The sequence below is a fragment of the Ambystoma mexicanum genome, chromosome 5q (genome assembly GCF_040938575.1).
Source record: "Ambystoma mexicanum isolate Mex_15411 chromosome 5q, UKY_AmexF1_1, whole genome shotgun sequence".
NCBI lineage: Eukaryota > Metazoa > Chordata > Amphibia > Caudata > Ambystomatidae > Ambystoma > Ambystoma mexicanum.
Genome location: NC_090933.1, coordinates 1,249,767,135 through 1,249,793,404, shown reverse-complemented (window position 1 = coordinate 1,249,793,404; position 26,270 = coordinate 1,249,767,135). Strand labels below are relative to the sequence as shown.

At 49.5% G+C, this 26,270-nt stretch overlaps 1 protein-coding gene across 2 annotated transcripts in view; it reads left to right on the top strand.

The window, feature by feature from the left end:
• ZC3H3 (zinc finger CCCH-type containing 3) overlaps positions 1-26,270 on the top strand; it is a 2,515,563-nt gene that overhangs the window by 1,995,051 nt on the left and 494,242 nt on the right. For both annotated transcript variants that reach the window (XM_069621754.1, XM_069621755.1), the window contains exon 9: positions 8,783-8,914. In XM_069621754.1, the coding sequence (XP_069477855.1) occupies positions 8,783-8,914 (132 nt within the window). The remainder of the gene's footprint in view (positions 1-8,782; positions 8,915-26,270) is intronic.

Sequence of the window (26,270 nt, the reverse complement as noted above, 5' to 3'; positions counted from 1 at the left end):
TCGTAGCAGTGGTCGCTGCAAAGCAGACAGTTCTACCTGACCTTGCTCATTTGTTTGTTGATATTACTGTACCCACCTGAGCAGAGCAAGGCAGTAACCAGGTACCCTTCCAAATACTGGCTTATTTATAGGGAAAATGACATCACTAACTTGTCATGATTCTCGCAAAAGGGATAGGCTGGTTTTCACTACCCACCTCCCACCTGTGTGCTGATAGGACAAGGGGATGAGGGAGTGATTTGGGACAGCTCTGGGACGAGAGAGCTTCATCATCCCACTTTGACAGGTGTGCTTAGCATGCCTTAGGACACAGAAATCTCTCAGCATGGCAAGTACCCTAAACTTCCAAATCTTTACATGTATGAATATATTTTTAATAACTGCATTTAAAGGCGAATCAGATAAGGCTAGTCTGAAGTCGGCACAACCTTCCTATGCAGAGATACAGTTTTTCTTCATGTACTCAGGAGCCATATCAGTGAAAAATATGCCATTTTATAGTTGTCTTATGTTACTTATATCCCTCACGCTCATACCAGCTTTCACATCTCTTGGAATCGAGGGAAGGCCGGAATCACATTTTTATTAACATCTTTAGTTAATGTTTATCCCACCAAAATCGTTTTAGCCTGGTTAAAAGGGGGTGACTGTCGCCTTTAATAAAAGTCTGGAACAACCTCTGTGACGTGCACGCTGCCCTTTGTATGCGATAAAATGTATTTCTCTCATTTAATCAAATACAGTTTCATTGGCTTCCTTCACTCCTGCCCCCACCTTTTTTAAGTTTCAATTCTCTTTAGACATGTGACTTAGGCAGAGCCTGGCTCAAGTTTGTTAGCTTACCCCTTGAAGGCATGTGATGCCCTGATAACAGCTCCACAATGGACACATTATGGGCTTTGTGACCCTCATGGACAATCCTGCTGGAAGACCAGACATGGCTTATCAGTTTTCCACCGGGTTTATATTCTTTCTTGTATTTTTAAGTAATAGCCCAGATTGATGATGACAACCAGGTCTGGCTTCAGGACAGCAGAGGGGAGGTCCTGGAGCTTAGTTTCATTTTGGGAGAAATGGCAGTCCATGTACCCTGCCGCAAATAGCCTTGAAACGTGCACATAATTAAAATTTTACACAGCATTTTATAAGGCTTTTACAGTTTAAACATACATGAGTGTTACTTCTAAATTGTCCACATATATTAGGCTGTTATACGAGAACACCACGTTTACACTTTGAAAATCTGATGAGCATTTCTTTTAGCATACTGTCAGTTTGGATGAGGGAAAAACAAAAATGACACCATTTTATTTATTTTGCATGCCATGCTCCATTTCACTTTAGCTGCTTGGAGCACAATTCTGGTATCCCATTGAAGATACTGTGCAATGCGGTTTCATGTCTTTCGTTTCCTTCCTGAAATCTTTCTTTCCTTCCTTCGCAAATCTTAGCACTTTCAGTTTCAGGTCCACTTTCTTTCCTTTATGATTTAGGTTCAATAGGCCTTATGTCTGACCTCATTACTGTGCTGGCCTTATATTTCGGTGAGCATTCAAAAATTACTCTGGCCTCTTTATTTCTGGCATCCAGGGGCTATATTTCACTCCACAACTGTCGTTGGCTCCGACAAGAAAGCCGCTCCAGTAAATTCAGCACAGCCGGTGCGTCGGGGAGACTGATAGCAGACCGGTCTGTGTTAGAACAAAGGTTGCAAGTGGTTGTATGAAGAAATTTACAATGAACAAACAGCAATGCGTGCATGGTAAGCGACACAAATGTAATGGAATATCGAAGGAACACCTGAACTTTTGTAAACCAAAGCAGATATCCTATACAGTGTGGTCCAACGCCACGTGGGTGTCCATTCGAAAGCCTCTGTACGGTATCCAACTATAAGGTGTAAAAATTGTGAACTGGGAAATCGATGTGGTCCTGCAATGGGTGAAGCCAAACCATGTGCACATTCGAAAGTCTTTGATAGCTAAAGCAAACTGAAATTGGTCCGAGTCCGGATGAGGGACACTAATTCAGAAAAAGAGATATGTGCCCGGATGAGGGGGATCCAGGGTGAACCATGATTCATTCGAAGAAAAAGTATACAAACTGTAATTGGTCTTAGCCCGGCTGAGGGAGAACCCGGGTGAACCGTGAGTCACCAACCTAAGTGAATATTCGGAACATAACGTTTTGTTTGTTTGACACATCAGGCCCTCTGAATCAAGAGACTTGGGCATAGAAGGCCCTGTTGCTTGTAACAGAACTGTGTCCTTGTGCCGAAGAAGCCCAACAGTGTGCTATGCTCGAGTGAACTACCTTGTCCCGTGCTGAAAACGTGGGGAAGGAAGGCCAACGGCCTGAATGAACATCCTGACTTATCATTTTGTGAACCCTTCTTTATTTTTTAATGAACATTTCCCCCACACTATTTGTAAATTAGCGGTAAGGATTGGCAATAGTTTTTTCTTGTATAGGCCCTTTTTATTTTGACAAAGACTCCACTAGGACTGCATTAATATTATTTGATGGTCGTAGCTTGCTCCCATTTTAGATTTAGGCTTAGATAGGTGTTTATCACACCCTTGATAAGGTTAAAAAAACACCATTGAACTGTGGTCACTTGTGACTGTCTTACTTTGATACCATGCCTTCCTTACAACATGTATCCCTCATCTTATGGTAGACTCCCAACGCAGTGTCAGGTTTTGGAGGAGGGAGTAAAAATGTTCAGTTTTAATGTCTGCCATGGATTGAGTTTAAGGCTGCTTTCCCAAATCCTGTTTCCTGGCTTAAGGATGAGTCCAGACAGTAATGCTTTGTTTGCATGGTAGTCCAAGTGGCTGCCGTACAAATGTCTTTTATAGGCACCCCTCTTTGGAGAGTGGAAGATGTTGCCACGCCCCTTGTGAAGTGGGCTCTTAAGTCTTCTGGGGATCTTTCCCAGCCAATCTGGAATTGTCAGAAATGACCAGAATTATCCATCTGGATACATTTTGTTTTGTAACTGGAAGTCCCAGTTTGTGGCCAGTGTAGCCAATGAAAAGTTAGTCATGCGAACGTATATTCGTCATCCGAGAAATGTGAACGCTTATGGCTCTTCTTGGATCGAGCCTATGTAGCCTTTCGTCTTCTTTGCTAGGGTGAGTTGGCGGATAGAAAGTTGGGAACACAATTTTCTGGGCTGAATGGAATAAATGCCCTATCATGAATCTGTTTCACAAGCATGTAGAAAATGTATAAGATCGTTGAATGGCAAGTTGATTGGGAGCTGAAAACAGCAAATCAAAAAAGCCATATAGGAGGGTTTCCTCTCTTTATATAGGCAAAATGCCACAGCAGATTGGTTCAGAGCAATCCTGTCATTAAGGGTCCAATCCAGACTGCTTTAACAAATGTCCTTTGCGTTCCGATGTCATACCCGGAGTTCTTTAACTGCAGGAAGTGGGGAGGGGGACAGGAAGTCTCACAAGATGGTGAGACCACTCTGCGGACTGAAGCTTTCTCCTGGGCTACTCGAATTCCATGCCCTTCCCCTCCCTGCCTACATCAAAAGGACTCCAGTAATCAGCATCATGGTGAGAGGAGGCCATTTTAATGGATGGGCTCCCTATAAAGTTCCACTACCCAGTTGAACTCCTAGGGAGTATACCTGTTCCCTGGAGGATGTGACAGACTATTTCTGGTTGATCAAAGGGGAGGCTTACTGGGTTGGGCCCACGTGGATTGTTGTGAATGTATCCAATCCAGACAGCCTAATGCACACCAGGCCCTGCCATGAATGAGTCACTTTTCAACAAGCTGACAATAATGACATCACCTGCCGTTCACTAATTGTGTAGTCTCAGAACCTCCTACGTCTAAACAGAAATAGCTTATATTTAGTTTTTAGCAACTTCCACTAGAATGCGGCGTGCACAATTATCATAACTAGAGGTGCATACTAGAGGTGCATACCACAGTTAAAAGCCCACTCTGTCTGTTAGAACTTTGGGTTACAACTTCTGTATTCAATAATGCCTATGTGACCTTTGTACCCTGTTGCCACTGCAGGGCAGCGGCTAGAGATATCAGTATAGTGTCACAAATAGGTACATGGCTGAGTTATACTTTTTTGGCATGGAGCATTATGAAAGTAGGGTATGATTAACAGATCTCACTTTCACCCTCCCACACCCCCCCTTCTTGCTCTGCTTGCTCTTCTATCCCAAATACTTCTGTCTTCTCTGGTCCTCACTGCATGCTCCTACAGTTTCACAGAGCACAAGGACACCCAAAGTCGTGATTCCGTCGTACACACCTCATTCCTGACACGCAGTTTTCGCCTGGCGCATCCTGCTTTGTCCCTACAATTTGTCGGTCAATATCACTGTGCTATCCCGGCTGTGAAGAAGAGAGAGAGATTTTGTGACCCCCCCCACAATCTACCAACTAAAAACAGAATCTAAGGAAGACATTCTACGACGTATCAAACTACAAAATGAGAGCTAGCCATAATAAGACGACATTAATGACTGAATACATAGTTAGACCAAGACGGAAGGTAAAGGACAACCCATCAATAGTACCCTGGCCCAAATCACGCCTAAGCCCAGCAGACCACCGTCAACATAGACAACGAGGAAACAGGGGACTGCCAACCCACAGCACCACACCAGAGGGGAGAGACTCGACATAATCGGCCCTCCAACCAAAGATCTGTACAACACAACCAGGAAAGTGCCATATAATCTAATTTAACAGTTAGATGGCCAAGAATTGTAACCAGTTACTAAACGTACCACCAGGAATGATACTTAATTAGAATAAGATCGGCTAGAACCAGGACATACAACCCACTAACCCAACTTCAAATCTCTGCATACCTAATTCACCCAAAAACCCACACAACCATTTCTTGCCCAGCAAACCGCACACACTTCACAACACTGCAACAACACAAACAACACATAAACCGCAGCAACAGCACACAAGGTCTTGCTTCGATCCGAAACTAAAAACCAAAGTGCAGCGCATGGTGGAAACCGAACTGAAGCCGCCAACAGCACACCACCTCTTTCTCTCACTTTCTTACTCCCTCTTCAGCCGACTAACCTATCCCCGCCCTCTTGTTACAGATCCGCCTGAGCGCCTGGGGACCAGTTCCGTTGGTGACGGTGCTCTTTATATTTCATTAACATTAACATGAGATACACTATATCCCGCAGTCGGGACCTACTTCACGAAGTAGTTTAATTCTCCAGGCTCACAAAGTCTCCTGGTCCACCCCCAGCTGCTGGAGTGTCTCCATCAGCAAGTGAATCAGCGCCCCCTAGGTTCACGTGCTTCCAGGCTCTCTGCAGCGTCCAGGCACAGGTACTCACATGTTCTCATCACTTCCCAGGTTCTCAGCATCTCTCTCGTATAGGTGGTCGCCAGAGCACCTCCTGGAGCCACATTTTTCCTAATCCAGATGACTCCCCACCCTTTGTTCATTCCCCTCCGTAGGATAGGTCATCCTTATTTCCTTTCTCCAATATGGGTAGAGCTTGGCTGTTTCCAATAAGCATATTCATTTTCAATCTGGGTCTGGGTCCGGGTTTGGCTGCAGAAATAACCTAGTTTACCGCTGCCATTTTGATTCTCTGCTCACAGGTCCAGGGTTCGCCAAGCTGCATCGCTCTCTGCCTGGTAAGAACACTCTGGTGCGGCTGGAATCGAGAACATCTTTCCTCGGTGGACTGCAACATCTCTGCAGTTTGTTTGCCTCCACGAGTGGAGTGCGTGGGAGTCAGTCTGCCGAATCACTTGCTCACGTAGTTCTAGTATGATAGCTTCTAATTCGTGGCGGAGATTTAAGGGAAACACTATTCTGCGATATAGCGCACATAAAATATTCGTGCGGAACAGAGTTGTGAAAAAAGGTGAGCAGCAGTATGCAAAGAAAACCGCAAAGTTGGAGAAAGAAAAACAGGAATTGGGGAAGGGTGTGTAAGTGACAGAACTCTCTGTAGATTAAGGTCTTTCAAGGCAGGTTATTTAGAACCATAGCTGCTCAATATTTAAATAACTCCCATTAAGATTCAGTTTATTCAAATGTATTTTTTGTGGCTATGCTGAAAACATGAACTTGTCCATTTTAAATGACCCTGAGAGGTAACTTAGAGTTTGGTTTACCGCTCTGGGGGCTTTTGAAAATGTTTTGCAGGTCGAGTGAAGTTGAGTAGGAGGAATCGCACTCCGACTTAAATAACTCTTTCCGGTACCCCTGCATCAGATTTCCCTGCCAACATCTGCTAAAAGCAGGCAGATTCCATAGGAATCCATTCTAAAGGCCGTCTGCAAGGCGTTATTTGCAGGCGGCATTAGCATATTTTTTTTTATGTTTTACAAACGAATGAAAAAGTAGGATATAAAGTCGTTTTGCCTGGTTTTAGGACTTACTTTGGCGCTGCCTTTAGCAAAGGTCAAGGTTTGTAATGGGTTATTTATAACGCGCCTGCAGGGGACCAGACAGCATGTAAGTTCTAAAGCTGGTGGTTCCCTGCGCGCAATTGGCACTTTTTGGAAAATGATCCCGGGACTGGATTTGTCTTTTCAGGACAGGACATGGAGAGCCCTCCTCTATGGAAGAGCTGCTCACCAGGTATTGGGAAGGGGAAAGTGGTGTTTCACAGGTTTTCTCAGAATTTAAATATGAAATCGGAGCAGCTCCAATCACCTATACAAAAAGGAAACGTGTACACACAAGCAATAGATTGGAAAGCATTGATGCTTGCGACACCTAGAAGCCGAAACTATTGCATTACATTACAGCTAAGCAGAAATAACATATGTTGTAGGTGTTGTTTTATTATTTGACCACCTACGGCCATTCGCACCCAGTTCCTGCCCCTCACAGCCCCAAAACTCCTCCTCATGGGAACTCCTTCAGGTCGACTTATTCGAACCTTACCATCGAACTTTGTGCTCGAAGTGACTGCCAGTGTTTTTTCAAAGCAGTTTTTCTCAGAGTTACTGACCTAATTAGAGCAGTAAACTCACCACTTGTGTAATAAAAATGTCTTAATGAGGTCTGCTTTCAGCCACTCAATGTATAAGTGCAATGGGCGTCCTTCATTGAAGTCCTGTTAAAAACAAGCATTGACAAAGCCAATAGTTTTGGCTTGTGTATTGGTATTAGGCATTTGCCAGGCCCTGTGTTGAGATGCTCAAGTACTCACAACATGTTGCACCTGTTGCCATCAATTGCCAGTTGATACCACTATGGCTGTGCCTGGCAAGTGCCTTTCCCATGCCTTCACACAAGACAAAACTGTTGGCATAGTGCCAGGTGTACTGAAGGAGGAGACAGAGCACAAGGCAAATTGAGCCCTTCACTTAAGGATGCTGCAGTAGAGCTAGACTAAGTAACATAAAAAGCATTACTGTGTAGTGCAATTTTTTTAAAAAAATTGCATTTTTAAAGCGCTCACACAGCCCAGAGGAATCGAGGCGCTGTTACAGGAATATGTCACTTAGTTGCATATTTATAGCGCGCTTAATACCCGGAGGTTTCTAAGCGTGGACCCGGGGATCGAACCTGTGTTGCTTCGTGTTGTCTTGTTTCCAAGGGCACTGAGCTATCCTCCCAGGACAAGCTTTTGTTGAAAATATGTGTAGTTTAAAAACCTACTATATGTTTTTTTGTGTAGTACTGTCCGAAGTTTAGATTAGTTTATTTCTTATATAAGGGCAGCACGCCCATTGGCCTCAGTGCGCTGACAGAACTTACAACACAAACATAACACATAACGAATCAACGGCATAATCAACTAGTATCAAAAAAGCCTAAAAATGACCCAAAATATCCGTCCAAAATAATTCTCCACTTAGTATGGGAAGACATATTTTGGAGATTTTTACAATGGCTCAGAAACAATGGTAAGATACTTTGACCACATCCTATAACGATGCAATCTGTATTGCCTGATGAACACCAGTTGTTAATATGCCCCCTCCGGAGGACTCTCAGATCCTGTGTACAAATGCAACGTTGGCCCACTCTTTGATGTAACCAGGCCAAGACTTTATTTTTGAGCTCCTCCCTTTACTCTAGTTCCTTAGGCTTCTCAACTTTGGTAAGTATAATGTTCTTGGGGTCCATTAAAAAAAATAAAAGTAGGGTCGGATCCACTATCTCTGACATGTGGAACTTTCTTGTAGGAATATCCTTTGAAGGTGAGGGGTCAGATGTCATATTAGATATAATTCCGGAACCAGCAGGCTTTGCAGATGATGACAAAACACCATAAGAAGATTCTACCACTGTTCTGAAGCCAGGCCTGGCTTGTTCTGCCTGCTGAACCCCAATATCCGCATTTCCCCTACTAAGCATTCCCATGCCAGAGGTTTCACCTCAATTCGTTTGGCAGTACTGGTTATCCCTGTCATGGGTCTGATCCATCCGTTTGACAGGAATTATCCACACTCAAAGAATGTACAAGAGGAATCCTTGTATCCAAAGACATCAAGTGCATGTTCTTATCCCCGCCTCTCCCATCACTTTCTGGTTTCTGTAGTATGTTATTCACTAAAGCCCACAACACCTTCTAGGTGCACTAAGCCATTCTCAACATGCTCTTGGTACAAGGATGTTTCCTGTCTAACGCTCTCATTCTCCTTTGGGATCCACACAATCTGTACCAAATTTATGTAATTATTATTTTGTGTTAAAAATAGGAATTGCATGATGCATGTTCGTGTTTTTTTTTATCCAATGGGCAGCTAGCTCTTAGCTGATGTTTGTCCTCTGTTTGTATTGCTACAGATGCCAGTTTGCTCATTCTTTTTGCGAGGGATCTGTAATAACAGCAACTGTGCCTACAGCCATGTTTACGTGTCGAAGAAGGCTGAGATCTGCCAGGATTTCCTGAAAGGCTACTGTCCCATGGGAGAAAAAGTAAGCTGTGAACTCCAATAACGTAAAAGAGAGATTCTCACATAGTTTTATGTCACTACATTATTTTTTCACAGTTGACAGTCATATTGGTTTCTAACTGGACAACTTTTCTCACTTTTTATGTGTTATTCTCATTTCTGTGATTAGCTCTAGTGACAAGCCAAGGCATGAATGGAAGACTGTAGGCAACAAGGTTGCCTGCAACTAATGATATATTAGGGGAAGGCACTGAGGTTGGATTAAGGCCTATAGATATAAAAGGGAGGTTCTGCAAAACAAACAGGAATATGTCTCAATGTAACAGTGTGGAGGCTTAAGAAAAAACAGTCATGTGAGTGGGACAGTTAAAGCCTGGTCGGAAGCAAGACTGTGGTACTGAGTCCAGGTTCCTTAGGCTTCAACAGTTCGCGGTCAGAGCTGTATCGTTCTGATTGGTTCACACAGTATCACTCTAGGTTTCAAAGTGTTCATAAGGTTCCGGGCCTTACTGTAGTGCTTTGAGGCAAAATCTGGCCCTCTGTAGCTTGATAACCAGATGATATTTGATTTCTTCCCTGTCTATCCATGGTGGATTTTCAGACTGCAGTCAATATTGTTGCGCCCCAGCTAAGGGTGACATACTGTTTCAGAAGCCCACTATTGCCTCAGTGTTCTAAAGTACTCCTTCCTGGTTTTTGTTCTTCGTTTTCCTGTTTGTTCGTATCAGTTTTATGTGCGCCCTGAGGGCTTAGGGCGTGTGGCGCGATCTAAGTAATAAAGTAAAGGAGCCCTCCACCGACGAATATCATAGGAAAAGAAAGCAGAGATACAGGCCTTTCTGAGAGGGAGCCAAATAGGAAGGTTCCAGCTGGCCAGGTTGGTCCAAAGCAGCCCCACGATGCGGATGAAAGAACATGTTTTAGACAATGAAGCCAAAGATGGCTCAGTCAGGGGTGCCCAAAGGGATGAAGCCCTGACTGGTATGAAAGAAGTGACAGAGGCACGGAGGTCCTGTAAGGAAGTGGGGATGAGGATACATGGCTGCACATTAAACCGTTGGAGAAGCCGACAATATTGTATGAACTGTTGAAAGATTCTGCACAGAAGCAGCGGATAAGGAACTTGGTTTTAGATGTTCCTTGGACTGCAGATCTCTGCTAAGCTTGCACCTAGTTAGGTTCTAGAAAGAGGAGCGTGATTGGTATAGTTTTGTTAATACTTTTACTTTGGCTTTTTAATATATTTTCTTGGAAATAAAGCCTTTGAACCATAATTCCGGTACTCATGCGTCCCGTTCCCTTTCCTCCATCCTTGTGGGTGTCCCCCAACATGGGGAAGGTACCGGAACCTTTGGCAGCGAAAACTTAAGCTTCCCTTTGAAATTTATTATAGTGCGCATGGCCGTGGCCTTGAGCGTGGGAAAGCCCCGCCGATGCCCTGCCCTCCTGCACCTCAACCCAGTGCCTTTTTCCGCACGGGTCGGACCTGGCAGCCAGCGCAGAGACTTTTTTAGCTTTCCGCTTGCTCCCTGTTTGTTTTTTCCAGTTCTTATTTCTCTTCCCTTCGATGCCTTGCCTCTCCTGGCGCGTATTGGCCGCGGGAGGCTTCACAAGATGTGCCTCATACGACCGTTCGTTCTCGGCAACAGACCCCCAGGCACCCTGTCTTGAGTGCTTGGGGCCCGATCACCGCTCGGACTCATGTTCGGCCTGCAGCGCTCTCAGTCACAAGGCATTGAAGAATTGTTTGTCGCGTTGGAGGGAGATCTTCCACACTTCTCCTCCGCCCCACCTTAAGCACTTTGTCTCCAGGACCTCTCGGTAAGACAAGGTAGGCCTTCTGTTCAGCACAGCTCCACAGTGCAGCAACTCCTTCCCCGGGGTTCCCATGGATCTCTCGGATTCAGGTTCTGGCAGGCACGAGGCTTCTAAGGTTACCGGCTCCCAAGCTGAGGAGCTCAGGGGCCCTACCAGGCTGACCTCGGAGTGACGATCAGGCCCGTCCTCTTCATCCACCCCAGGGGGTATGGGATTGTCGAGTGCCACCCCTAAGAGTCCGTCCTCGACTAGATACAGCACGGCTACAGGGACACAGGTGCAGAGGGCTCCCAGCCTACCTGAGCTCACTCCAAGGCCGTGAATCAGGGCGTTACGACTACCGGTCGGCGGGCTGAGGGCTCAGCGCCTACCAGAGGGATCTCTGAGGTCGACGCTTCTGCTTCAGGTGCGTGACCCAAGCTGTATCCTCTCTTGGCTCAGGGGCCTTCGCGCCCTCCCACCAAGGGCGTGGAGCAAGGCTTCAAAATGGCAGAGCGGCACGTGGCGGAGCCTGCCAGGCAAGCAGCCATCTTGGACCCAGCTCAAGGCCCTCCAGTGCTTTCACCCATCGATTGGGCTTTGCAGTATGATCCCAGCCCCCTTCCCTCTGATCCTACAGTGCAGGTTTTTGGTCTCCTCAGGGCTACATCTACCCACCACAGCCGTACGGCTACATGCACCAGGCGCCTCAGCGCTATGAGGCTGGACTACTGCAACAGTCTCTTTCTTAATCTGCCTGCCTCTACTCTCCGCCCTCTGCAACTCATCCAAAACAGGACTGCAAGACTTGTCTTTGGCCTCAAGCCCAGGTATCATATCTCTCCAGGACTGAAATCTCTGCACTGGCGGCGAGGATTAAGTTCTAAAACCCTCTGCATTGTCCACAAGGCCTTCTGGGGCCTGAGGCCTGAATACCTTCAACTCTCTCTTCCTAAATATCTTCCTTCTCGGGCTCTTCGCTCATCCGCCTCCAACTCCCTCAGGGTTAGTCGCTTCTCCAAGCAGCGAGTTGGTGGTCGATCTCTTTCTTCTGCTGGGGCCTCCCTCTGGAACAGCCTCCCTGCCTCTCTGAAACTTGGGGAGAACCATCTCCGGTTCTGGAAGCACCTCAAGACCTTCCTCTTTGCTTCTGCTTTCTCTCCTTCTCTCCCCTGCTGATCTCCTGGCTGAATCTGAAACTGCGCTGGTTTACCTGGCTACCCTCTGATCTCGGGCCCAGGTCCCCTCCCCGCCCGCTCCACACCTGCACTGCCCCCCTGGCATCCCTTGCACTCAGGGACTGTTTCTGTATCCCTACAGCCCCTACTAGCACTTGACACCTGATGTCTGCACTTACCCTTGTACTTGCCACCAGCTGGCCGCACTTTTATTTATTGTCTTATTTATTTTACTGTGATACTATGTACTGCATTCCCCCCCTCTAGGATTGCTGCCTCTGTCTTCTCTCTGTTTCCCCTCCCTTGCCTCGTCGCGCCTTGGCACACTTGTGTATAGGCGTGTTATAAATGTCTTATATCATATCATTTCATATCATATGACCAGGAGTGGAGGCCCAGCGCCTCGGAGAGCCAGGCCACTAGAGACCCAGAAGGCTTGTGAGGACTGCTTCTTCAAGCGCTTCCTGCTCTTCATGCGTTCCCTCAGCTAAAGGGGCTCCTGAAGGACATTGTGAAGGAGGTCATCCCGCATGTGTGGCTGCCTCGGCCCCATCCTCTGGGTACTCCACCCGTTCTCCAGCGCTCCCGGTGTCAGCCCCTCCTCCTTTTTGGGCCCCACCAGTTGTTCTGACCACCCCACCTCCTCCTGTACCACCAATGCCTTCCGCTCAACAGCCATTGGACCTGTCTGGGGCTCCGGACCTGGGGGGGAACTATGCCAGTACCTGTGCACCCAGAGCCCGGATTCCGCTCGGTCTGTTAAAAAAGGAGTGGGGACTGACGATGTCGACGATGAACCCTCAGCATCGGTAAGGCCTTTCATGATCACCTTCAGGGCCTGGCAGAGTTTCTGGGGGTCCCTCTTAAGAGGACACCCCCCCAGCAGTCAGGGGTGTTAGCAGAGTTCTTGAACAAATGCACCACGTTCTGGTCTGGCATTCCCCTTAAGAAGGATGTTCTGCAGGTGGTGCGGACGGTCTGGGAGAAGACCAGACCTTATTTTGATAATCTCTGACATGCATTCGCCTGACACTACCCCTTCCACTGGTATTTTGGCAATGCCCCGTCCAAGGTGCACACTACACAGTCACCCGTCCTTCGGAAATCCAGTTTATTTCTTGCCCCTTTGTCTGAGCATGTATTCCCCCCCCCATGCTGTCAGGACCCCGTTTGTGTGTGTTTGAATGTGGGTGGTACACTTAGTAGCTGCCGTCACCACAACCATTGGGACTACCAGTAATCTTCTCCCGTCTCCCTGCAGGCCCCTATTTGCCAAATCTGTCACTGCACCCCTTTTCTCCAAAATGTCCTCTCTCACCGCTGTTGCACACAGTTGCCTCCCCAGTGCCTAGCCAACCAGTGTCTCCTTCCTCTTCCCCCCCTTTCTCGGATATACATAGAGCCACCCCCACAGTGTTTTGCGTCATCCACCCCAACCCACGCAGGCATTGACGCTAGCACCTCACAATCCTGCCCCTCTGTGTGTTCTCCCTCCTCCCACTCCTTCACCTGCATTGCTTTTCTCATTGTCAGCCATGTGTCAACAGCTGCATTCAGAATGTATGCCCACCCCTGGGTGGACCTTAATGTTTCCTCCACATCCACCTTCCCTTTCACCACACTCATTATCTCGTCTGGCAACAGCCGTCATATTGTGGCCCTCATGAAAGTTTGTGTAAGCATTACTTAAAAATCAGAGGGGCTCTGATCCCTCCTTATCTTCATACCCTTTGTGATATCTTTGTGCTTTGCATGTAGTTCAGCACTATCTCCACCTTCCCTGCGTTACCCTTTGTAACTGCTGTTTCTGGGCGGCCCCATCGCCTTCTTTCATTGTACCGACTGGGGGGACCACATCCCAATTGTTCACCATGCTCCACAACCTCGCCAGCACTGCCCTCGACTCTGATTTATATGACAGATCTGCCCCCGCATCTTGCCTGGTCTGTAGGCATATTGTAACTGAAACTGTAATCTGCAATTGTAATCTGTAACTAATCTGTAACTGGTATCTGTCCTACTGCAGGTTAACGCAGGCTTCCGACCTCACAGTCCTACCCTGGTCCCTTTACTGCATCGACCCTACACCGTCTCTTTACGACAGATGCTCCAGGGCCTAAGAATGCTCTGATGTTATTGCCGTCCTGTAGTTGCCCTTGCAACCCTGTACTGTATCACTGCAGTACTCTGAGGCACTGTTTCTCCAGCATTGGATCTTTCATGGATTCACATGCTTTGAATATTCCCCGTCGTCAGGCTGGGAATCCCCGGTACATTATATAGACCCTTTCCCGTAGGAAAACTTTTTCGACGCTTATGCGTCCTATCCACCTCGTTTTGTATCATGCGTGCCCGTGCCGTCAGGACGTCATGATATAAATACAGGCCCCGCCCCCGCGCTCCCTCAGATTTCAACCGTCTTTCAAAGCAGTGGGATCTTCGTGTTACTACTAGTGATAACTAGATTGTTTTTTTGTCTGTTTCGCGTAAGCGAAGTTCAAATCTGGAGAATTATGTCTGGAAAGGCGTTATTTCGCCCATGTGCAACCTGTGGCCTCAAAAAGGTTTATGAAGGAGACGGCCACATGGACTGTATCTACTGTCTCCACCCGCACCACACGGCGGATACATGTGAGATATGCCAGGGTTTCTCCCAAAAAACCCTTAAGGACCGTAAAAGAAGGCTGGTCGACTGGCTTAATGACGGAGCGGGTGCCTACCCGGCTTCGGAAGTTGGCTCCACGGCCTCCAGGAGCAAGTCGGAGCCTCCATCGAAGAAGGTGCGGCCAGCAGAAATTCGCCCTGAGGACAAGCATAAGGGGAAACATGCTGGATCCTCCTCATCTCATAAAAAGCCCTCCTCCTCCTCATCATCTAAGACGGAGAGGCTGGCGCTGTCTAAATCCTCCTCAGGGGACCGTCCCAGGTCTTCCGTGAGTCGAGAAGCTTCAGCCGGGAAGTCGGCATCAAAATCGACAACGAAGTCTAAAGGCTCGACGACGACGACTTCCTCGTCGACCTCGGTGTCATTGACGATGCCTATTACCGTTCAAGCAGCAGCGGTTGGGATTCCTTCGTCGACGGAAACTCAGTCTATGGCTTGGCTGCCTGAGGTCTATGACCCGATCCCCCCTGAGGTCTTACTGCAGCCAGACACGGCCTGCTCGGCGGAAGGGGAAGGTGACATGGTTCTGCAGCCATTGGATTTAGGCTTACGGCCTTCCACGTCGACGACGACGGCGACGAGTGCGAGCGGGGGTATGGTACCTATATCATCCACGTTGCTGAACCCCCAGACAGTTTTGTCTCTGGATGTGCTTAATACTCTTCAGAAGCTACTACAGCGGCTGGATACCCAGTTCCCTCAACCTGGGACGTCATCGTCACTTCTGTCTGTACCTTCCGTCGACGAGCAAACTTGTACGGCTCGCTCGTCGACGAATCACCCATCGGCTCCCCAGGCGGTAAAAGATCGTCCTCGAGCTCAGGAGGAGGGTGAGTTGTCGGAGTCCGACTCTATACATGATGACTCTGGGTCAGACATCTCCCTGTCACCGTCGAGGGACCCGACATGGAATTCGGATGTAGAATTGGAGTCTACGAGGAGCCAGACACAGCCATCTCCCCCTGATGATGTGGGAGCCTTCCATGCAATGATGGGGAAAGCGTGTTCCGAATTCGGCTTGATTCCTGAGGAGCAGAGGAAAGACTGTTTCCTTTTTGACCATATGGGTCAAAGGAGAAAATCGGTATTTGCCATCCCAATCCTTGACCACGTGTGGCAAGAAGGTCTCAAAACGATGCGCCATCCGTTCTCGGAACCAGCCATAAAGGGACGGATCGAGAAAAAGTTTAAAGCTCCGGAGTCCACTCCAAAATGTCTAACATCACAGCCTTTGTCTGACTCGGTGGTGTCGGCGGCAGCAGCTAGGAAGGCCAGGGTCCAGCAAAAATGTTCAACGCCACCGGAAAGCGAGGCTAGGAGGCAGGACGCATTTGGAAAGAAGGTGCTCTCGGTCGGAGCGACGACAGTAAGAGCAGCCAATTCCTTAGCGATCGTGTCACGATATGATAGGGAAATGTGGCACAAATTAGCCCCTATCCTAGAACACCTGCCAGACGAACACCGAAAAGCAGCTATGTTACTGGTGCGGGACGGCGAGGAGGCCTCGAACCACGCTATTAATATCGCAGTGGACCTAGCAGAGTCTGGTTTCAAACAAATCAACCATGGAGTAGTGCTTCGTCGACAAGCGTGGCTCAAATGTACTACTTTCCGTCCTGAAGTACAGTACAAAGTCCTGGACATGCCATGCGAAGGGGAGCACCTGTTTGGCGAAAAGGTTGATGAAGCGCTGAAAGGGATGAAAGAAGACACGGATACTGCTAGGTCCCTCGGCGCCCTTCAAACGGGTAGAAATTTTCGCTCTTTTCGCCCTTTCAGAGGTGCTTCTGGAAACTCCCGCTTTGGAGCCTCGAGGGACCGTGGATTTAACAGGCCCTCGTACTCTTCACAAGGGTTCAGACGAGCGTCCCAGTCGGCACGTGGAAGCAGGGACTATCAAGCCTCCAGGCGGCGAGGCTCAGGTCCGTCGTCAACGAAGAACAAGCAAACCAGCAACCAATGACGGCCTTCGGAACGTCCTGGGGGGTCGAGTCTCTCATCACTTCGACCGATGGAAATGCATCACCAAAGATCGATGGGTCCTAGACACGATTCGCATGGGTCATGCGCTGCAATTCAAAGACAAGCCTCCGCGTCTTCCTCCTTTATTCTCGACACAGCCCCACCTCCAAATCCTACGACAAGAGGCGGAGCTTATGTTGCGAAAAGGGGCGGTAGAGAGAGTTCCTGTGGCACAGGAAGGCCAAGGAGTTTATTCCAGGTTCTTTGTTGTCAAAAAGCCAAACGGCAAATGGAGGCCCATTCTCGACCTGAGGGTACTCAACAAGTGGCTAAAGAGCCAAAAATTCAAAATGCTAAAACTCCAAGAGGTTATCAGATCGGTGCAACCCATGGACTATCTCTCTTCACTAGACCTTCAGGATGCTTATTTTCACATCCCAATACGCCCACGACACAGGAGATATTTAAGATTCGTCGTCGGGAGAAAGCATTTTCAGTTCAAGGTCCTCCCGTTCGGGCTCAAGTCCTCCCCCAGGACGTTCACCAAGTGCTTGGCCCCTATAGCGGCCCATTTAAGGAAGGATGGTCATCATGTCTATCCATATCTAGACGACTGGCTAATCAGAGGGTCATCCAAGGAACAAACACGAGACAGTCTACGAGCCACAATGTCCATCTTACAGGAACTGGGCTTCGCAATAAACTTCAACAAGTCCTCAGTAGAGCCTTCGAGGACCTTGGTCTTTCTAGGAGCGGAGTTTCATACGCACACAAGCCTGGTGAAACCATCCAGCGAAAGAATTCAGAAACTTCAAAACAAGGCGTCGGAATGGAGCGGCGGTACCAGAGTCTCTGTGCGCAAGTACATGTCCCTGCTAGGGACCATGTCGTCCTGCATTCCGTTAATAAACAACTGCCGTCTGTTTATGAGGCCTTGCCAGGAATTTCTAGCGGACCGTTGGGCACAGAGCAGAGGTCGCTGGTCCGACAGACTGGTCGTCGACGAACAACTAGTTCAAGCACTCGGCTGGTGGAAAGTGTCTACTCACCTAACGAGAGGGATGCCTCTACTGGAACCAGAGTTCCAAAAGACGGTGGTGACGGATGCATCGCTGAGCGGATGGGGAGCTCATCTGGATATGTTACAGGTACAAGGCCAGTGGTCTTTGCAGGAGTCCTCCCTGCATATCAACCTGCTAGAACTGAGAGCAGTGCGATGGGCTCTGAAGTCTTTTCTTCCGCAACTGAGGGACTCGGTGGTGCGTGTCATGACGGACAACACCACTACGATGTTCTACTTGAGGAAACAAGGAGGGACACGTTCCAGGTCCCTATCGACAGAGGCACAGAAAATCTGGCATTGGGCCCTTCAACACAACATACAAATCTTAGCATTTCACCTACCAGGAGTGAAAAACGTGGAAGCCGATGCCCTCAGCAGAGAAATGAACGAAGTTCACGAATGGGTGCTGAACGACCAACAACTTCAACAAGTATTCAAGGAATGGGGACACCCTTCCATAGACCTGTTTGCAACGAAGAACAACAAGAAATGCCATCAGTACGCAAGCAGATGGCCTCAGCAGGGCTCACTGGGGGATGCGTTCTCATTCCCATGGACGAACAAATTCCTGTACGCATTTCCTCCTTTTCCCCTTGTCAGGAGGACGTTACAATGGATCCTCAGGTACCCATGTCGGGTAATTCTGGTGGCCCCATACTGGGCCAGACAAGTGTGGTTTTCAGACCTACTACACTTAGCGGCGGCGGAACCGATGAGATTCCAGAAGACCCCCGACCTTCTGTCTCGACAGGAGGGTGTCGTTTGGCATCACGACCCGGACAGCCTCAAGTTGACGGCCTGGCTCCTGACTTCGCCGAATTTGGTCGGCTAACGATTCCGGAGGACTGTCGACGTATCCTGCAAGCGGCAAGAGCACCTTCCACAAACGCCTCATACGCGTACAAATGGAAAAGGTTCTGTCAATGGTGTGAGGATCAACCAGGTTTGGCCCCGCAATCGATTAGGCCGGAACAGCTCCTTCCATACTTGCTGTTATTAGCTCAAATGGGCCTGTCGGTGTCGTCAATAAAAGTACACCTAGCAGCCATTTCCAGGTTTACTCGTCGACGGCACTCGGCACCATTGTTCAGCGACCGCCTGATTAAGCACTTCCTTAAAGGCCTCTTTCGGAGTTTCCCTCCAGAGAAGAAATTTCCACCGGAGTGGAGCCTCAATCTGATCTTAACGTCTCTTATGAAACCTCCGTTTGAGCCAATGTCATCATCGTCTCTGAAGTTTCTGTCGTGGAAATTGGCCTTCCTGGTGGCCATCACTTCAGCCCGACGTATCTCAGAAGTTCAGGCTCTAATGGTGGACCCACCATACTTACGATTTTTCAAGACCAAGGTAGTCCTATCCACTAACCCACAGTTCATACCAAAAGCTCCTTCGGTGTTTCATAAACACTCTTCTATCGTGTTGCCTACGTTTTTTCCGGAGCCATGCTCGGGAGCGGAGCGCATGCTACACACATTGGATGTAAAAAGGGCTCTCAAGTTTTATCTTCATCGTACGCAACCGTTCAGAGAAACGAGACAGCTGTTTGTGGCCTATGGGTTGGGTGCTAGAGGAAAAGCCATTTCAAAGCAAGGACTTTCAAGATGGGTGTCATCTACCATCTCGTACTGCCATTCCAAGGCAGGGAAGCCTCTTCTACGACGGCCAAGAGCTCATTCAACTAGAGCAGCGGCATCGTCGACGGCACTGTGGGCCGGAGTCCCTCTAGGGGACATCTGCATGGCGGCTACCTGGGCGACTACACACACCTTTACCCGCCATTACTGCCTGTCGCAGCAACATGCCGAAGACACCCGGATGGGACAGGCGGTGCTTCGACACCTATTCCAGTAAGGTAAGCCCCGGCTGCGGGGTGGCATCCTGTGGAATTTATGACTGTATGTGGTCCGTTTTTTCCCTATGTAAACTATTACTGATGTATACATAATCTTAGGGAACGGCCTTTTGCGAAGAATGTATAGGGGTTTGCATGCACACCTCCTCTTGGGGGTAGTACTGCTATGTAATCTATTCAAAGCATGTGAATCCATGAAAGATCCAATGCTGGAGAAGGGAATAGTTTCTTACCTGTAACTCCATTTCTCCAGCATTGGTATCTTTCATGGATTCACATGCGCCCACCTGCCTCCCCTGATCATGCAAACCGGTTCCCCCACTACTTTGGGGGCCGAAATCTGAGGGAGCGCGGGGGCGGGGCCTGTATTTATATCATGACGTCCTGACGGCACGGGCACGCATGATACAAAACGAGGTGGATAGGACGCATAAGCGTCGAAAAAGTTTTCCTACGGGAAAGGGTCTATATAATGTACCGGGGATTCCCAGCCTGACGACGGGGAATATTCAAAGCATGTGAATCCATGAAAGATACCAATGCTGGAGAAATGGAGTTACAGGTAAGAAACTATTCCCATCTGTATTATTCCTAAAGTCCCTGAAGAACCCAGTCGCCTAGTCAAGCGCTCGACAGGTACAGTGAACAAACACTTTGTTCACTTACCCGTTGTATTGTTGTACACCCCAGTCATGCACACCAGGAAGAGGAGCTCCCAGGTTTTGGCACCATCTGTCGCAGGCTCGTCCTGCTCCCCACAATACCAGTGCTCATCCAGCTCCCACATAACACCTCAGGCATCCCAGGCACACGGACACAAATAATACATAGGGGACCAGAAGTAGAGAGAAATGATCTGTAACGCAAACACACACCAGTGTATAGGAGGGCTGCATTCTGCTCTGCCCCGCCCCTCTCATGCCTGGTTCATCCTTATGTAAAATGGAATAGCTACATCTATTCTCCACCCATAAACCAGCACATATAATGCAAGTATGATAACAAACGGTCATGTCGCAGAACAGAAGGAAGAAAATACATTTCAAAACTGTATGCTGTTTTCTTCTGGCAGCCTTGGGATTTGAGCCAGCAGCTTCATTGCTGTGTACTTCTCAGGAGAGGCTTTTCATGCCCGACAGTGAGAGGCATCACAGCATTCCATAGCTCAGCTCAGCTGTGCTGTGTTCTGCGACAACGCTTGGCATGGATGTTCAGCTGTTAGGCCAGTCTCTTAGGCAAGTTTGTAGACCCATCCCTTTGCATCAGATGTACCTCAAATAAACGAAAAGAAAGTGCAGTATCAGAGAAGGTAACGCCAACGTCCATTTGAACAAGAAGTTGGACAGCAGGTTTGGCTGATGGACAGGGAGCCGCTCCTTTTGGCCTCCCACCCCAGCCCCAGTCCTTTGTGGTGGCTGCAGCCTCCGATGGACAGGGAGCCACTCCTTTTGGCCTCCCACCCGCAGCCCCAGTCGTCTGTGGTGGCTGCAGCCTCCTTGTATTATAAACCATTGTCTTTGTTGTCTTCTTCCACGGGAGCTGCCTTTAATTGCCTCTCCAAGGAGGACAAGGCCCTTGAGTCCTTGGGGAAAGCGCTGTTATTCCATCTCTGGACTGAGGCATCTGAGGCAGGCCAACGCGGATGCCCTCTTGGCTGCGGCTAACCAGAAGCTGTGGTGGGGGCTCTGAGAAACTCTGACCGACCTCCCTTCGGACAAGCAAGCCTCCTTCAAGGCCGGTCTGGCGGATACCAGGGCCATTGCGCAAGACATCATGGAATCATCGGTCACCCCCATCAACACAGCCAGCAGAAGGATGTGCCTTGGGGTTGAGATGCAAAGGACGGCATGGATGCACGGCACAAATATTTTGTCTGATGTGCAGGAGCGAATCCTCGATCTTCCCTTTGAGGGTGTGACCTTTTTCATTCATCCACCAATGACAAATGAACAAAGAATAAAACCTCCACTCAAACCGCCAAGTCCTTGGCCATCGTGTCAAAACCAGCTCAGGAGTGAGCTCAAATCCCACGCTTTCTCCTGCTTCAAGGGGTTCTGAGACCGTGGTACACAGAGGCCTGACGGGTCGGCCAGCGACAACAGGAGGAAGCAGCAAAGTATGGCACAGGGGTTTTTCCACTCCCCCTCCTCTGCCCCTGCCGACACAGCTCGCCTGTGGGGGGGGGCCATTTTGCCCTATTCCAGGACACCTGGATGTGTCTTTTAAGCAACCTGTGGATCCTATCCGTAGTCTCCACAGGCTTCAGTCTTCCTCTACCATTCAGTGGGTGTTCCCCAGGCCCGAGAGGCTTATGTCCCTCTGCAAAGCAGTGGGACATTTTCTGACCAACTCGACCGCCTCGGCATGGTGGTTCCTGCACATTCCGGCCTGATGGCCTCCTGTGTGCTCACTGTACAACACGCCTACCTCAAGATGAGGCACTTCCAGCTCCACCTGGCATCCAATTGGGATCAGGAGAGGGGTCTGTGGGACAGGATCCCACTACCACCGCTCCTGCTGCCTGATCTTCGCTGCTGGTGATGGAGGACAATGTCTCACTGGGAGCCCCCTTCACCTGACTGGAGCCTACCCTGGTGGCGACAACAGCCCCTCTGTTTCGGGTTGGGGGGGCTACTCTGGAGGGGTCCAGGACGAAAGCCCTCCTGCATATCATTCTGCTCAAGCTCAGGGCAGTGGGCCTGGCCCTCAAAGCATTTTTGCCAGTCATCTGGGCAAGTCGGTTGTGGTCAGGATGTACAACTCTACTACGAAGTTTTACCTGAACAAGCAGGGTGGCACCCCTTGTCCCTCCACTGCATGGAGGCGGTTTCGATTGGCAATGGCCCTGTTGGAGGTGATATGGATATCTGCAGTCCACCTCCTGGGCGATAGCAATGCAGAAGCGGACTAGTTGAGTTGCTTGCGTTCAACACCTATGAGTGGGAGTTGCACAACGACTCCCTGTTGCCCCTGTTTCAGTATTGGGGGTTCGCAGACCTTGATTTGTTTGGATCCCCTATGAATGCCAAGTGCCCTATGGGCAGGTCAGGGGTCACTGGGGGACCCTTTCCAGATCTGTTGGCACGCAGACAGGTGTTATGCATTCCCGCCCCCCTCTGCTCCAACGCACTCTTCAGAAGTTCTGGGCCTCCGTGGATTGCAGCCTCATCCTGATTGCCCCCCGCTGGCCTTCGAGACCTTGGTTTTCGGATCTGCTGAAGTTGTGCTCCTAGGGTCTAGTCCATCATCCGATTCCCCAGCAGGGACTTCCTGATGCAGTAGAGTGGGGCAGTGGTACATCTGGACTAGGCCAAACAGGCCCGACAGTGTGGTTGCTGATCAGCGGAGGCTTCAGCAGGCTCAATTTTCAGATGACAACTGGGCCATCATTCAGCCATCCAGTAGTCCCTCGTCTCGGTCCCAGTATAAGAGCCAAGTGGATTAGGTTCTGCCATTGGGCTCATGACAAGGAGCTGGACAAGGGGCTGGACCTGAAACGCATGTCCTCTGGATGATGTACTGGCCTTTTCGGCGCACATGGCTCGTTCTGGAGTCCAGGTGTATACTTGCTGCATGTATTTGGCAGCCAACGGGGCTTACAAAAATTCCCCAGAGCATGTGTTTTCAGCAGCCAACCCAGTGGTTAAGGGCCACCTTAAGGGGTTGGCTAGACTTTTTCCTCCGGTGCATAGACCTCATCTGGTATTGGACCTCAATGTGGTTCTTGCAGCTTTGCAATGCAAGCCTGTCCAGCCAATGGCTTCTGTCGACATCTGCTTGGTGATGCTAAAGACTGTTTTATTGGTGGCTCTCACCTCTGTGCACAGGGTTAGTGAGTTGCAGGCTTGTATTCATGCGATCCATTCACCATGTTTCACAACAAGGTCTCTTGCACACTCAACCAATTCATCTGAATCAGGAGATCTGTCTTCCGCAGTCAGAGGCAGAGAGGGCCCAGCATTCCTTGGACCTCAAGAGGGTCCTCAAGTTTTAACTCTCGGCAAGTCCGAGGCATCATTCGTGATTTGTTTTGTGGGCTCCTCCCCCGGCTCTCGGGCTTCTAAGGCCTCCATCGCCCGTTGGATGGTGCAAGCCCTTTCGGCTGCATATACGGCTGTGGGCAAACCTGTTCCTAAGGGGATTCATGCTCATGCGGTCAGAGCGAAGGCCACGGCCATCTCGTTTCAGAGACACGCTTTGAGGGATGTCATCAGCCAGGCGGCTTCTTGGGCCACTCTGTCGGCCTTCTGTTAGCACTGCTCACTGGGCACTAGCTCCAGACGCGATGCAGAGTTTGGTCAGGTGGTTCTGAAGAACCTTTTTGCTTCGTCCTTGTAATGAGGCAGTTTATCACAGCTCCACCCTATGTTTCTTGTTTGGTGGAATCACCCACAAGTAGGGAGGAAAGGGGACGGGACGTATGAGAAATTATAGTTACTAGACCATGGTCCTCATTACGAGTCCGGAATGCAGTGATTCCGTGACGACGTTGATACAGTTTCCGCGTCTGCAAGGTTGCAGAAAGAGCCGTCAATTATGGACTGTCGGTCGCGCGCACCACACCGATGCGGAAACGGTGTCACCGTCGCCACATAAACACCCACGGAAATGGACATACCGCCCCCAAAAGCAGTGTAAAAACTGTGTCCGCCGCCGTCCTCGCAGACACGGAAGCGGAAATACCATGTCCGCGACAACCGGAAAGAGAGAGGCGGCCATTATATAAACCACAATCCACTGCCATCCAGAGTCAGCACAGGCCAAATCACAACTCTGAGAAGGCAAAAACGGCCACCACCATGGCAGCCAGGATCCCTGCACAGAGACAGCGGAAACAGCGCTTCAGCAAGGCAGAGCTGACTGTACTAGTGGACCACATTGTGCAGCATGCCGAAATGCTGTTCAGCGCTGACCAACGCCGCGCAACCCAGCAGCGAGGTGTGGGCAGAAGCTGCACAGCTGTGGGTGTCACAACACATAGCGTCAAGGACTGCCACAAGAGGTGGGACGACCTCAGACTGAGGGTACGGATCCTAATTGCTGCACACCGGCAGCGCAGCAGTGGCACAGGTGGAGAGCCTGCTTCACCACTAAGACTGCATACATGGGAGGAGCGCTGTAGCAGTGTCCTCCACCTTGAGGCAATACATGGAATTGGTGATGCAGAGGCAGGAGAGAGCCCACCTGCAGATGTTGGTAAGTGCACACATTACAATGCCATGAGTACTTGTTGAGCCCAGGAGTGCCCCAAAGGACCAATTCACAAACCCCCCGCCCCAAGTCAGTGCAGCAGTGCCCCAAAGGACCCATTAATGACCCAGACGATAAGCACCACCCCCACAATACATGGCCATCAACAGTCATATGCGTGTAAATGCAAATGCTCACTGATCAACCTGCCTGATGCATGTGATGGACCCATCAGGTACCAGCACTCAACTAATAGCATCCCCTCTGTGTCCCCACAACCATTTCAAGTGACAGCGACAACGCCCAACACGCAAGGCAACGTGCACCTGCACATGGACAACCCAGCACCCCTGCCCAGGAGGACGACGCAAGTTGTTCTGCAACTCAGCCACCAGCTGCAGCTGGCACGGATGTACCAGCCAACACCACCATCCCCATGCTGCCACACAAGTGCCACCCCCACCCATCATGCAAACAGATCCCATCCCTGAGAACATCTGCACTGCGGAGGAAGCTGCAGGCAGTGACAACAGTGCCCCAGCCCTGCAGGCTGATGTAGGACCACAGGGGGAGGTGCCCAACCTGGATGACCTATCATCCCTCCAAGACCTCCAGTTCAGCCCCCCATCACTGCATAGTCCCATGAGGTCGCCAACCCCCTCCATGGCTGAGCTGAATGCCCGTATGCAACGGATGGAGGATTGCAGGCCACCCTTACCCAGCTAGTTGAACGGCAGCTGGAGGAGTCCAGGCTGCAGTGGGAGGAGGCCAGGCTGCAGAGGGAGAGTTCTAGTACATCTGTGCGTCGGATCTCCAGGGCCATTGGACGGTTTGCCACCACCATTGTGACTTTGGCATGTCATGTCTGGAAGGGCAACAACAACACATCCACCATAGCGGAGTCCATGTTGCTTGCCCAGCAGGCGTATCTAGGATGTATGCCAACAATGACAGCAACAGTGCCGTCCACAAGCACCACCCCATCTAGCTCCACCACTGCCAGCCCCCGGACGCGCTCAAGTCGCCTGACAGGGCCCTCAGGCAAGGATGCCCATGCGCAGAAGCGCACACGCAAATTATGCCATATGTGTTTGGCAAGCGCAGGAGACATACATGGACAAAAAGGGTGGGTACGTTTGGGTGGTGGGGGAGGTCCATTAGGGGTTAGTAATTTGGGGTGTTCGTTGAAGCAGTCACTTTGTTTCTACAGTTATTTCCCAAAAGTCGTCATGACGTTGAGCCTACAGCACCATGACATTTCCTCAGGCACCTGGCATACACTGCTGATAAGTCACTGACATCTCTTCATATGGTGAAGGCAGCCTGCCAAAACACTGGTTTCATCGGCAAGAAGTTAATCTATACCCACAGTCATGTACAGTACGATGGAGTAGTTTGATTATTCAACTGAATCACCAGATTCTGTGGCAAGAAGGATTTTGTCTATAGGTGATATAAGGACCATCCATAAAGTTTGAAAATGGGGTGACCTTAAAGCTAAATATACCAGTTTCAATCCCAAGAGCTGAGACATCATTAATCTTTGGAGACCTGTAGCCTAGAGAGCCTGTAAAACGTTTATTCCCTTCAGTCAGCATGTTCGTTGAACCAATAATGGAAATGTTCACTGCACCCCCACAGGTCAAGCAGGAGGCAAATGTGTGAAAAGAA